The sequence below is a fragment of the Anguilla anguilla genome, chromosome 6 (assembly GCF_013347855.1).
Source record: "Anguilla anguilla isolate fAngAng1 chromosome 6, fAngAng1.pri, whole genome shotgun sequence".
NCBI classification, from domain to species: Eukaryota; Metazoa; Chordata; class Actinopteri; order Anguilliformes; family Anguillidae; genus Anguilla; species Anguilla anguilla.
In genome coordinates, this window is record NC_049206.1 from 1,600,923 (window position 1) to 1,614,747 (window position 13,825).

Consider the following 13,825-nt stretch of genomic DNA (forward strand, 5'->3'; position numbering starts at 1 on the left):
TACTGGCAGTAGGAGTTTTAATTCCGACACACTGGAATTCAGAATAACTGGATCGTGCCCGACGGAGCGTGACACTGTTGTAACTTGTAAAATAGTATTCCGAAAGTAACTGGAATCCTCGACCTGTGTCCGAAGTACTATAACAGGGTAGCTGTTTATCTTAAAGCAACTAGATAACGCAACGGTTAGAACAGTGGTTCTCAAACTCGGTCCTGGGGGACCCCTGTGTATGCTGGGTTTCAGTCCTGGGGGACCCCTGTGGATGCTGGGTTTCAGTCCTGGGGACCCCTGTGTATGCTGGGTTTCAGTCCTGGGGACCCCTGTGGATGCTGGGTTTCAGTCCTGGGGGACCCCTGTGGATGCTGGGTTTCAGTCCTGGGGTACCCCTGTGTGTGCTGGGTTTCAGTCCTGGGGGACCCCTGTGTATGCTGGGTTTCATTGCAACCTCAACAGCAGTCCCAGAACTTTAACAAGCTAAACATGAAAAGCACCTAATTAAGATAAATTAACAGCTTGTTAAAGTTCTGGGACTGCTGTTGAGGTTTCAATGAAAACCAGCATACACAGGGGTCCCCCAGGACTGAGTTTGAGAACCACTGGGTTAGAACATTGACCTAAAGTAACTGGTCTGTAGAATTTATTGGTTCCCAAGTACTGGGACATAGATTCGTAAATTTTGTGTAATTTGAGTAGTAAAAAATTATTCTAATCTCTCACTCACGTGATTAGATTGCAAATTTTTTTCTCGAGTCAGGAACGCTGGTTTAGCACTATTGTTCGTGTATTGTGTGTAACTATAAATTAGCGGTTGTGGTTTAGGTACATTGCTAAACATGGCAAACGCAGTGTGCTTGAGGGGGTAGAAACCCAAGTCTTACGAGTGGGCATCGTCTCAGTTTGAAAACGATCCAGAATTACCTAAAAATAAGAAAGGGAAGATTGCTACAGCATTGCAAGCGATTCTGGCATCTTACAAAACGACTAAAAAGAGATTAGATGCTGTAGAGATATAAAACCATAATCTTCAACAGGAAGTCACAGAGAATGCAGTTACTCTTAAAAGTTATAAAGCGAATGCAACACTTAACATGGAGATTCAAATAAAGCTGAGGCAGGAGGTTGCAGAGCTAGAAGACAAGAATCAGAATCTTGGGTCGTCACTAGAAAAAACCGTCAATGACTTGAATTGTGCACAAGCTGCGTATGCTTACTTGATTAGTAAATGTAGGATAATACAATTTTACATTCTACTCTTTCGGTTTGAGCGCTCATGTGTCGCATGAATGAATGAACACGTGATTTCCCTCACTGTAACGTGATTTCCCTCACTGTAACTCTGATCATTGCATTATATGATGCCATTTAGCAGATCTGCTTATGCTGAGTGACTGTACATAGATTATATTTTTACATACAATCGCTTTGGACAGCTGGGCATTTTAAGGAAGTAATTCAGCACCTTGCTCAAGAGCACAACAGCAGTGCCCCTAACGGGACTCAAACCCACAGTTTTTCAGTTACACTCCCAGTTCCCTAACCATTCCAGTACACTGCTGCCACATAACCATTTGCATGTTTGAATAACGTGCACAAAATTTGCATACGCAAGACAAACAGACCTCATATTTATACATGACTGTCCTCTTTATGAAGTATAAGTTTACATGTATTCATATTCATTCACCGGCTTACATCCTGAGCCAGTGACAGATCAGTGTGTTTTCCAGAACCTTCCTGGCTTTGTGTGACATCATTAGAGAGTGCCAAAGGGATGGGACATTATAAAACGAGGTTGAAGTGCAGGTGGTTTAAGAACCGTAGGAGGAGGGGGAGGTTAGGGGAGGTTTCCCCTACAGGAGGAGGGAGAGGTTAGGGGTGGTTTCTCCTACAGGAGGAGGGGGAGGTTAGGGGTGGTTTCCCCTACAGGAGGAGGGAGAGGTTAGGAGCGGTTTCCCCTACAGGAGGAGGGGGCGGTTAGGAGCGGTTTCCCCTACAGGAGGAGGGAGAGGTTTCTCCTACAGGAGGAGGGGGAGGTTAGGGGTGGTTTCTCCTACAGGAGGAGGGGGAGGTTAGGGGTGGTTTCTCCTACAGGAGGAGGGGGAGGTTAGGGGTGGTTTCCCCTACAGGAGGAGGGGGAGGTTAGGGGTGGTTTCCCCTACAGGAGGAGGGAGAGGTTAGGGGAGGTTTCTCCTACAGGAGGAGGGGGAGGTTAGGGGTGGTTTCCCCTACAGGAGGAGGGGGAGGTTAGGGGTGGTTTCCCCTACAGGAGGAGGGAGAGGTTAGGAGCGGTTTCTCCTACAGGAGGAGGGGGAGGTTAGGGGCAGTTTCCCCTACAGGAGGAGGGGGAGGTTAGGGGAGGTTTCCCCTACAGGAGGAGGGGGAGGTTAGGGGCAGTTTCCCCTACAGGAGGAGGGGGAGGTTAGGGGCGGTTTCTCCTACAGGAGGAGGGGGAGGTTAGGGGCGGTTTCTCCTACAGGAGGAGGGGGAGGTTAGGGGCGGTTTCTCCTACAGGAGGAGGGGGAGGTTAGGGGCGGTTTCCCCTACAGGAGGAGGGGGAGGTTAGGGGCGGTTTCTCCTACAGGAGGAGGGGGAGGTTAGGGGCAGTTTCTCCTACAGGAGGAGGGGGAGGTTAGGGGCGGTTTCCCCTACAGGAGGAGGGGGAGGTTAGGGGCGGTTTCCCCTACAGGAGGAGGGGGAGGTTAGGGGAGGTTTCTCCTACAGGAGGAGGGGGCGGTTTCTCCTACAGGAGGAGGGGGAGGTTAAGGGTGGTTTCTCCTACAGGAGGAGGGGGAGGTGTATCCTACAGGAGGAGGGGGAGGTTAGGAGAGGTTTCCCCTACAGGAGGAGGGGGAGGTTAGGAGAGGTTTCCCCTACAGGAGGAGGGGGAGGTTAGGGGTGGTTTCTCCTACAGGAGGAGGGGGAGGTTAGGAGAGGTTTCCCCTACAGGAGGAGGGGGAGGTTAGGGGTGGTTTCTCCTACAGGAGGAGGGGGAGGTTAGGGGTGGTTTCTCCTACAGGAGGAGGGGGAGGTTGGGAGCGGTTTCTCCTACAGGAGGAGGGGGAGGTTGGGAGCGGTTTCTCCTACAGGAGGAGGGGGAGGTTAGGGGTGGTTTCTCCTACAGGAAGAGGGGGAGGTTAGGGGCGGTTTCTCCTACAGGAGGAGGGGGAGGTTAGGGGAGGTTTCTCCTACAGGAGGAGGGGGAGGTTAGGGGCAGTTTCCCCTACAGGAGGAGGGGGAGGTTAGGGGAGGTTTCTCCTACAGGAGGAGGGGGAGGTTAGGGGAGGTTTCTCCTACAGGAGGAGGGGGAGGTTAGGGGAGGTTTCTCCTACAGGAGGATGGGGAGGTTAGGGGAGGTTTCTCCTACAGGAGGAGGGGGAGGTTAGGGGAGGTTTCTCCTACAGGAGGAGGGGGAGGTTAGGGGAGGTTTCTCCTACAGGAGGAGGGGGAGGTTGGGAGCGGTTTCTCCTACAGGAGGAGGGGGAGGTTAGGGGTGGTTTCTCCTACAGGAGGAGGGGGAGGTTAGGGGCAGTTTCTCCTACAGGAGGAGGGGGAGGTTAGGGGAGGTTCCCCCTGTTAGAGGGCCTGATGTGCAGTAACTCTATGAATTCATAAATATTTCAGTCCTTAAATTAATGACATTATGTGAGTTGATTCGTCTGTTATGGTGTTTAGTTTGAGTGTGACGGAGACAAGTTTAGTCCAGAGTTAAATTTTTCCATTTGTTTTTATCACGGGGGGTTTTGAACAAGCTTTACTAGTTGCTACCTTAACCTTACAATCATTCAATCATAAAAAAAACCAACAAAATCACAGAAATGGGCCTACGATGCCCTGCATTGCCTGCTTTCTGTTTCAGTTAATTTACTGAGAGCTTGAAATAAACAGAACAACTGTTTCAGGCCTAAGTAGCTTTAATGTGTGCAATGTTCCAATGTGTTCCAATGTGATTTGCCCCTGTTCTGAAATGAAGTGTATTTTTCAGAGATCTTGATCTTTTTTTTTTCTTTTAATTTGATTTACTGTCAGAGCCCAGGTCTGCTCTAGCATATGCAAGCCCTACTGTAACCTGGACAAGGGAGATTCAGTAAAAAATATTTGTGTCATCCAAGACATTGTATTATAATAAAAAAGAAATCCTTTTCTCTTCAGGGTCTCTGTGTTTTTGGAAGTCTATGAAGTATATAGAAACTGTTTCATTTTGGGTAATAAATTAATGATTCATTTTGGGTAATGAATTAATAATAAATCATTCTTAGTTGGGGTGTGTAGGCTGTAAATGTGATCGCCTGTGTGGTGATTTGGTAAGAGTCCAATATGACTTTTACACGAGATATTCATAAAGGATGCTTAGAAATCTTGTATTAATGATACAACAAAGAACCTTCCCTGCATTGTTTTCATCAAATGGCTTCTCTCTCTCTCTCTGCCTTCTGCCCCACCCCCCACACACACACTCTGCAGACACCAGCCTGGCACCTGACAGGTGGATGCAATGCACAGCACCACAGGTAGGTGCAGGTATCGTCATGGATACCACTCATGCCCGCTTTATGCAGGAGACCCACAGTGGGTTCCCTACACGTTTCTCTAACAGTTATTTTCAGCTGTTTTCATTCAGACGATTCAGCCTCTCAGCAAGGCTGCCTCCTGTTAAACAGCTGGCCCGTTGCTATGCTAGACAGGCTTTGTCAGACAACCAATGCCAGTCGGTGGGGGAGGAGCCAACACAGAGGCTGCACGCTAAATGTATGATGACAGTATAGCATAATGGTTAAGGAACTGGCCTTGCAACCAAACTGTTTCCATATACATCCAGCAGTGTAAATGTAAATACTATGTAAATGTAAAAATGCCAAAAAAAAATTAAGCTTTGTAAGATGGATAAGAGCACCTGCTAAATGTCCGTAGTGTAATGTAAAGTATGCCACAACATATGCCCCTGAACCACCAAAAAAAAAAACAAAACAAAACAAAAAAAACAATTGTGAACTGAGGTGGTGGAATTGGGAACCTGTAGAGATGCCTGGTTCCTGTTCTGCGCTGGCCGGCAACAATTTATTCCTGCAGGGCCACCAAATTTCACTTCCTGTTTGAGTGGATCCGGGGAACATACCCTGTTTTTTTATCTAATACATACTGGGTAATCGCGCAGCAAAAAAACAAACAAAAAAGATCTGATAAATAAACCAAAATGGACTGAAGGCTTGTGGGAGATGATTTACTCATCACTTCACTCTTCCACGTTCAGCAGCACAAAGTTACAGCTTTCAGCTGGACCCTCAGCAACCTCACCCTCACCCTTTCACTTTCTAAAATGTTTTACTTTTTCTTTTTTTTTTCTTTTTTTTAAAAAGGAGAGCAGACAGTCCACCCATATTTTGTGTTTTTGTTTTATTCGGGCAGGTGGGTAACAGAGGGGGTTCCACAGCTGAAAGGGTGCTCTCCGGTGTAGTGAGGGTTCAGTAAAATACGTTAATTTCTGAGTCCAGCAGTTTTAACCGTATTTGACGACCCCTCACTTGTCCGTCAAGTAAAACGAATTTAGTCGATTTCATTTGTTAATTATTATCAAAGACATTAATTATTAATTAAATCGCTGAATTCGCTGATAGGCAGAGCAACCCGTCGGATTAAGCATTATCAAAACGTACAACTCACAGCCAGATTAAAATGAAGAGATTTCTTAAATTGCAACAAGTATGCAATGTCTAATCTAAGGATGAAGGTTGACTACAGTAAAAAAAACAATGAACAATGTTACAGACATAGACAATTTAAAGCCAAAAAAGAAATGAATGAAAGGGAAATACCAAACAAACCACAGTTTGTTTCTTCCAATAGTGCCTAGAAAACCAAGATTGAAGTCCAAAAACCAAAAAAACAGCTGAATATTTCAGAAAGCCAGGGATGAAAATGTAAAAATGCCAGGTGAGCTGTAAGACCCTGCACACCCCACACAACACCAGGCTCAGATGCAACTTTCAGATTCCTCAGATGGCAACCGCAAAAACTGACAAATGTATGTATTAATGTTGCCTTGTGTAGACTCTGAGGTGAGCACTATGATATTACAATCCAAAGGTTTGTTATCCTTGGTCTTTGCGGAGACCAAACATGAATATGCTACGAGGTAAAGCAGCTCAGCTTTTGAATATTTCTTTTTTTTAAATGGAAGCTTATTTCTGCTTCTTACAACAGGATATTTTGTAGACAAATAATTTCCAAATCCGACCAGCTGTAATCTCCAGCTTCAGGCCAAATAATTTCCATGATTTCCGCCTGAAATGTGAACCACTCAGAAAAATGTAGATGTCAGCTTCCAGGCCTCAACGCCCAATGTTTCTGTCCATCCATATCGTAAAATTAGACCCTGAGCTAAACAAAATGCAAAAGATGCACCTAAAGGCATATATTTGTAGGTATCTAGTATCTAACTAGATTCAATGTCTATTCCTGGAAGTTCTTGAAACTACTTCATCCAAATGTGATTTATAAGTGCAGAATTTTTATTATGTATTATAAGTTTTTATTTATATTTAAAAGGGAGTAGTGTTTATAAATATTTTAGACACTGAGGACGGCTTAGGCCGAAACATGTCGGTCCCTTTGTCCAAATAGGAATAAAAATGAAAATGATTTTGTTGCGTAGACATTCATAATCTATATCTATTCATCAAGAGTGCGGGCTCCCGTCTTTCCTTTTTATAAATATTTTAAAAACTGTACTTTTGATGCAGCTGACTGTGCTTGGTGTTTATGAGCTGGAATGGCGGCCATCTTTGTTACATTTTATGGCACCAGATTCCATTTCCCAGCGTGCCCCTCCTTATTAGAACGTTTTCACTCATATTTATTCTCACTTTGATGATCGTTTACCTTTTCAAAAGAGTGAAATCTGTTCTCCTGCTTTATTTTAATGTCAAATTTATGAAACTTTAGCTGGTTTCATAAGATGAGTTTCTGTTTGGGACTGGTAGGGATAAAAATGCAACCAGAAAAATGCATCAACGCATGACGCTTTGGTTATCTTTGGAAACCACTAAATAGGCGCGTTAAAACAAGTCATGGTATATTTATTTTATGTTGGGCCAAAGGCCGTTATCCCCCCGGGCACGTGTAAGCTACCATCAGTGCTGTCGGTTACCTGTTGAGTATCTCTCACCCCCCTCGGGCCTCTCGGTGCCTCCGATTGGTCACTATGCACGAATAGAGTCGGCCTCCCGTACAGTGACGCGGTGACTTGGCAAGAGAGACCGCACAGTTGCGAAGTACACACTGTGTTCGGTCAGCGAAATTAAAGAGGTGAACTATACAGCATAGCCAACGACGGATACAACGACCAGCGTGCGTTTTTATTTTGTCCAATTCCCTATTTACGGTCAAATTTTATTAATTGGATTTTTGAAGAAAACCGCTCACCGCTAGCAATTATGTTAGGCGACCTGCTCGACCGCATTGACAAGTTCCTGAACGAGAAGAACACTGTAACGGACTGGCTGGGGAAGATAGAGGAGAAGACTGGGGTACAAAAAAAGTTAATCTTGTTTGGTAAGTTACCGGATTTACTGTCAGACCGACTGGTTTTTCTGTGCAGCTCAGTTTTAGAGCACTGAATGCGAGTTGCTTTAGAGGGACGTTATGTAATATGGTGCCCAGACACCAGCGCAAGGTTCCGCTGGTACTCTGCGGTCGCTGACTTTAACACGTAGACAGTTTAAGTTATCAGAGACGCGAACTTTAAACATGTTGTGTTATCAGTGAGTTGTGCAAAATGCAGACAACAAACGGAGTATTTTACGATCTCGGGATTCAACAATTCCACTTTTTTTGCGTTAAAATAACAAATCACTGGGATGCTTTACAAATATTGAAAACAATTCCAGATTATTGTGTTCTGCTGGTTTACAGTATAAAATACGGGGTGCCGCGCCACACTACAGAAAGAGTTATATGATTGGTTTTAGCAGCAAATTCTGTTCACAAAACAAGAATTCAATACATTTATAGACTAATCACAAGTACGTTTCAATTAATGCGTACAGCTATAACTCTAACCTTTACAAAGGCTGTTTATGTCTTCGGCCCTTCGTTAATGACTTGCGATATACGGCCTGTGTAAACTACGGGGCGTATGCGGTTCGGGTTGCCGCTTCCAGATCACCGTAGTGTTTAATTTACACTGCACACGGTTTAACTTGGAGCGGCAGGACGAACGCGGCTTCTGCCTGGTTTAATGTCATTTCACTGTTGCGCTGCACACCATAGGCCTATACATGATATGTATACAGCCTAGTGCATAACAAAATAATTATTGGGGCACTCGTTTGTTTAGTAGATTTCATTACATTACATTCATTTGGCAGACGCCAAATGAATGTAATGTAATGAAATCTCGTACTAAAGCAGTTGTCATCATTACACGTGATAAATTGTGACGTTCGCGAGGATGGGGAAGTGTCGATTATCATCTTTTATTCGACGGACACGAAAACTTCTGCTTTTAGAATTCCTACAGGCTTGACCGGTCCGCGCAAACATAATGTAAATTGCGCAAAATCTAAGAGCAATTTTGCTAGCTCTGCGCTGTCATGGTGACGAAACGATGTATAACGAAATCTAGGCAATAGGCTGTATGGAGCAACGTTAAGATTGCCGTTACAGTCGGAAGGATAAAAAAACCCTAATATTTACAACGTTGTTTCCATCCCTGATGGTTTATTATTCTCTTCTCTTATTCTTCCTATTATTCCCGCCCTTCTTCTTCTCCTTCTCCTGTTGTTTAATGGTGGTTGGCCCCTGGTTCACTCTCTCTTGCACTTGCGTGAAATAGCAGAGGTCATCCGGTGGGTTTCGGAGGGGTGATGATGCTGCAGCTCAGGGTGTTATTCCCGGCTAGCCTGTAGTCCCGACTCCTTGGGCGTCTGCAGCTGGTGCTGGGGGGTATTTTTAACACGGTAACAGGGCCCCTTGTGGATCCCATTTCTGTGTGAAGGGAGGGGCTCACGTCTGCATCCCCGCAGATTTAATGTCTCAGCTGTATTCGGGATCCACAGTTTGTCCAGCGTTTCCTCTGCTTATCGTAAACTGGCTATTTTCTGAAAGCACCTTTCAGTGCATCACTTACACATTTATATATTTTATCATCTTTTGCCGGAATCATACTGCTGCTCTGACCGCTACTCCACACTGCTGCTCTGAGCACTACTCCACACTGCTGCTCTGACCACTGCTCCACACTGCTGCTCTGACCACTGTTCCACACTGCTGCTCTGATCACTGCTCTGCACTGCTGCTCTAACCGCTGTTCCACACTGCTGCTCTGATCACTGCTCCACACTGCTGCTCTGACCACTGATCCACACTGCTGCTCTGACCACTGATCCACACTGCTGCTCTGACGTCATGCATTCAGGTGTTTTCTGTGATGTGTAAAGGCTTTTACAGAATTTTAAAAAATCAGTTTCAAATGGACTGGTAAATGGACTGCATTTATATAGCGCTTTTATCCAAAGCGCTTTACAATTGATGCCTCTCATTCACCAGAGCAGTTAGGGGTTAGGTGTCTTGCTCAAGGACACTTCGACGCGCCCAGGGCGGGGATCGAACTGGCAACCCTCCGACTGCCAGACAACCGCTCTTACCTCCTGAGCTTTGTCGCCCCTAGTTTCAGGCTGCATAAGTTAAAATGAAGTGATTCTGTATAACGGCTTTTACTGAATTAAATAAATGTGTTTGTCTTAGAAGGGCATTTGCATGCAGACCCCACTGGGTTGTTGCTGTCCTTCACCTGAAAACTTTGGCCCGGTAAACCCAGCAGACTCTGAAGCTTCTTTCACACGCTCGGGTCGATGGATGTGATTGGGTAGGACCTGTGCAGGCTTGTTATCAGTGCTTGTGGAAATGGTTTCAGTGCTTAGGGTGAAATGTTAAAATATGAATTATTATTTAGCATTTTTGATCCTGGACACCCACTGGAATCTGGCCATGATTTTCTTACACAAATGTTGCGCACGCTGGCCTGCTCTCACAGAGCTGCAGCTAAACTGGTTCTGCAGGCTGTGTGTTGGCTGTGCAGTCACAGTCGGGTTTGTGTTGGCTGTGCGGTCACAGTCGGGTTTGTGTTGGCTGTGCAGTCACAGTCGGGTTTGTGTTGGCTGTGCAGTCACAGTCGGGTTTGTGTTGGCTGTGCAGTCACAGTCGGGTTTGTGTTGGCTGTGCAGTCACAGTCAGGTTTGTGTTGGCTGTGCAGTCACAGTCGGGTTTGTGTTGGGTGTGCAGTCACAGTCGGGTTTGTGTTGGCTGTGCAGTCACAGTCGGGTTTGTGTTGGGTGTGCAGTCACAGTCGGGTTTGTGTTGGGTGTGCAGTCCCAGTCGGGTTTGTGTTGGCTGTGCAGTCACAGTCGGGTTTGTGTTGGTCATGCAGTCGTGTGGAAGCATCCTGAGATCGGAGATGCGATGGGGCAGGGTGGGAGGGGACGGGACAGACTTTACTAAAGAGGAATGTTTCACTCCTGTGGGGGCTGCAGGGCTGGTGCTTCAGAGGCGTGTGAGAGATTCCCCTAAGGGGCCTCCACCAGACCCAGACCCTCTGACTCTCTGATTCTGAATCTGACTCTGACACTCTGATTCTGAATCTGACTCTCTCACACTCTGACACTCTGACTCTCTGACACTCTGATTCTGAATCTGACTTTCTGACACTCTGACTCTCTGACACTCTGATTCTGAATCTCACTCTCTGACGCTCTGACACTCTGATTCTGAATCTCACTCTCTGACACTCTGACTCTCTGACACTCTGATTCTGAATCTCACTCTCTGACACTCTGAATCTCACTCTCTGACACTCTGACACTCTGATTCTGAATCTGACTCTCTGACACTCTGACTCTCTGACACTCTGATTCTGAATCTGACACTCTGACTCTGACTCTCTGACATTCTGACACTCTGATTCTGAATCTGACCCTCTGACACTCTGACTCTCTGATTCTGAATCTCACTCTCTGACACTCTGATTCTGAATCTCACTCTCTGACACTCTGACTCTCTGACACTCTGATTCTGAATCTCACTCTCTGACACTCTGACTCTGAATCTGACTCTCTGACACTCTGACTCTCTGACACTCTGATTCTGAATCTGACTCTCTGACACTCTGAATCTGACTCTCTGACACTCTGAATCTGACTCTCTGACACACTGACTCTGACTCTGTGACACTCTGATTCTGAATCTGACTCTCTGACACTGAATCTGACTCTCTGACACTCTGATTCTGACTCTGACACTCTGACTCTTTGTCAGTCTGACACTTTGACTCTCTGACACTCTGATTCTGAATCTGACTCTCTGACACTGATTCTGACTCTGACTCTCTGACACTCTGACTCTCTGACACTCTGATTCTGAATCTGATTCTCTGACACTCTGATTCTGACGCTGACACTCTGACACTTTGCCACTCTGACACTTTGCCACTCTGACTCTGTCACTCTGACTCAGACTCTAAGCTGAGCTCCTGCGCCTGTCAGCCTGCTGCTGAGGGGCCGGTGTCTTGCGGCCAGCAGGACCACAGCGAGCGGGGAGTCCGTCTCCCTGAGCCAAGCCGGGTTTTACTTCACTCCTCGAACGCTGCCCTATCTTGGCTGCAGGGAACCATATCTTTGTCTGGGTTGTGTCACCAGTGGAAATGTTGAGGAAAAGAAGTGAGAGTTTGTCATGCAAATGATTTTTGGTTCATAATTAACCTAACTTAGAGCTGGGGCCTGTGGGGGGAAAAAAAGAACCATAAGCTCTTTAAGGTGTGAGGTCACATGTGGTCTGAAGGTTCTTAACTGAACATTCTAATGCTGCTGTAACAGTCACCAGTGGTCTGTGGAGTTCTAGAACACCCGGGAAAAAAAAAAACATTCCAAAAGAACCTGCTCTTGAAAGGGTGAATGCTGACGTGCGCTGCTGCCCACGCAGCGAGACTGTGTGTGATCTCTAACAGCTCTCGCGTGTGTGTTTCCGCCGCAGGTGCGCTGGCTGTGATTGGTGTGTATTTGATGTTCGGCTATGGCGCGTCGCTCCTCTGCAACCTGATTGGGTTTGTGTACCCTGCATACGTCTCGTGAGTACCCCTGCACGCTCCGCTCTGCTTCCCTCAGTTTCACTGCAGCAGTGCTGTTCAGAACGGCCGCTGTCACACAGCAGCTTGACAGAGACCCAGGCCCCTGAGCCCCCCCCCCCCCCCCCCCCCAAGAGGGGAGGCATGGGGTGACAGTGACTGGGGGGGGGGGGGGGGGGAAGATGGGTATCCAGGCAACAACAAGAAAAAAAGTCCTTTGATTGACAGCGAGCCCTATAATGGGGGAACGTGAGCTTCCAATGTCAGGACACTGCTTCCGCACATGCACGTACGCGCACCCACACATACACACACATACACACACACACACACACACACACACACACACACACACACACACACACACACACACCCACGCACACGCACACACAGCTGTACCCGGCTTCATTTCAGGCTGTCTGAGAGATATTTTGGGTCCTCAGCAGCCTGCTAGCTCACCCATGTACGTGAGCGATGTCCGCCTAGGCAGTCAGCTGATTATGTGTGTGAGGGATGTCCCTTTAGCCTGTGAGCAGAGTGTGTATGTGAGGAATGTGCCTTAAGACCCCTGACTGAGCGTGAGGGATGTCCCTTTAGCCTGTGAGCAGAGTGTGTATGTGAGGAATGTGCCTTAAGACCACTGGCTGAGCGTGAGGGATGTCCCTTTAGACCAGGGCTGCCTAACCCTGCTCTGGAGATCTGCCGTCCTGGGGGTTTTCATTTCAACCCTGATTTGGCGCACCTGACTCTACTAATTAGCTGAACTAGATCTCTAGGTGTGCTTTGTTAGGGTGAAAACCGAGGGGATGGTAGATCTGCAGGAACAGAGTTGGGCAGCCCTGCTCTAGACCATTAGCTCAATATGTGCAGGAGGCTGTGCTCTACAATGCTCCCATTCAATGAGCATTTGCTCCTGAAAATTGATGTGTGCTGACTGGGAAAAATAATTCAGGAGAACATGTACCAACTTGAATGCTTTAGTGTGCTCCTAAATTTCCCAAATTAGGAGCACACTATGCTCCCTGGGGGAAAAAAAAAATATTAGTGTAAGGCCCTGGGAGAGGTGTCACTTGTGACCCTTACCTGAATACAGGGCCGCCCCTAACATTTTGGGGGCCCTATACAAAATTTTATTTGGGCCCCTCCCCACACACACCGGGATGGAATAGGATTGGGGGGGGGGGGGGGGGGGCTATTGTGATTGTGGATTTGGGAGCAGGGGGTGACCGAGAATGTTTACCAAAGGAAATTGATGGCTGAACTGTGATTTTCTCTCCTGCCCTATCCAGAGACAGGGCTCCTGAAAGCTTAACTATATGTGTGTGTGTTAGGGGTGTCCCATTAGATCTTTAGGTGGGTATTTACATACAGTATGTCCCTTTGGGTGGATGTGGCTGAAGGTTATTTGAAGGTCTGTGTTCCTTGTTCAGTATCAAAGCCATCGAGAGCTCAAATAAAGAGGATGACACAATATGGCTGACCTACTGGGTGGTGTACGGAGTCTTCAACCTGGCAGAGTTCTTCTCGGACATTTTCCTCTTCTGGTTCCCCTTCTACTATATAGCAAAGGTATGCTCCTGTTTTCCATCTCTCTGTCTCTCTCTCTCTCCCTGCCCTAATCAGCATTGCCACACATCAGTGCAGTATTGCCAAAGTAGTCCCGACTGGTAAACAACTACAAAACAGCAATATCACTTTCATAAGACTTCATCT

General features: G+C 46.7%; 1 protein-coding gene across 4 annotated transcripts in view; it reads left to right on the forward strand.

The window, feature by feature from the left end:
- LOC118228936 (receptor expression-enhancing protein 6-like) overlaps positions 1 to 13,825 on the forward strand; it is a 38,754-nt gene that overhangs the window by 21,695 nt on the left and 3,234 nt on the right. For 3 of the 4 annotated variants that reach the window (XM_035420533.1, XM_035420534.1, XM_035420532.1), the window contains 3 exons: positions 4,462 to 4,508; positions 12,022 to 12,115; positions 13,543 to 13,681. In XM_035420533.1, coding sequence (XP_035276424.1) covers positions 4,493 to 4,508; positions 12,022 to 12,115; positions 13,543 to 13,681 — 249 coding nt within the window. In that variant the 5' untranslated portion in view covers positions 4,462 to 4,492. Of the gene's footprint in view, positions 1 to 4,461; positions 4,509 to 7,224; positions 7,549 to 12,021; positions 12,116 to 13,542; positions 13,682 to 13,825 lie in introns of those variants that run through there. The other variant, XM_035420531.1, reaches the window with a different exon arrangement.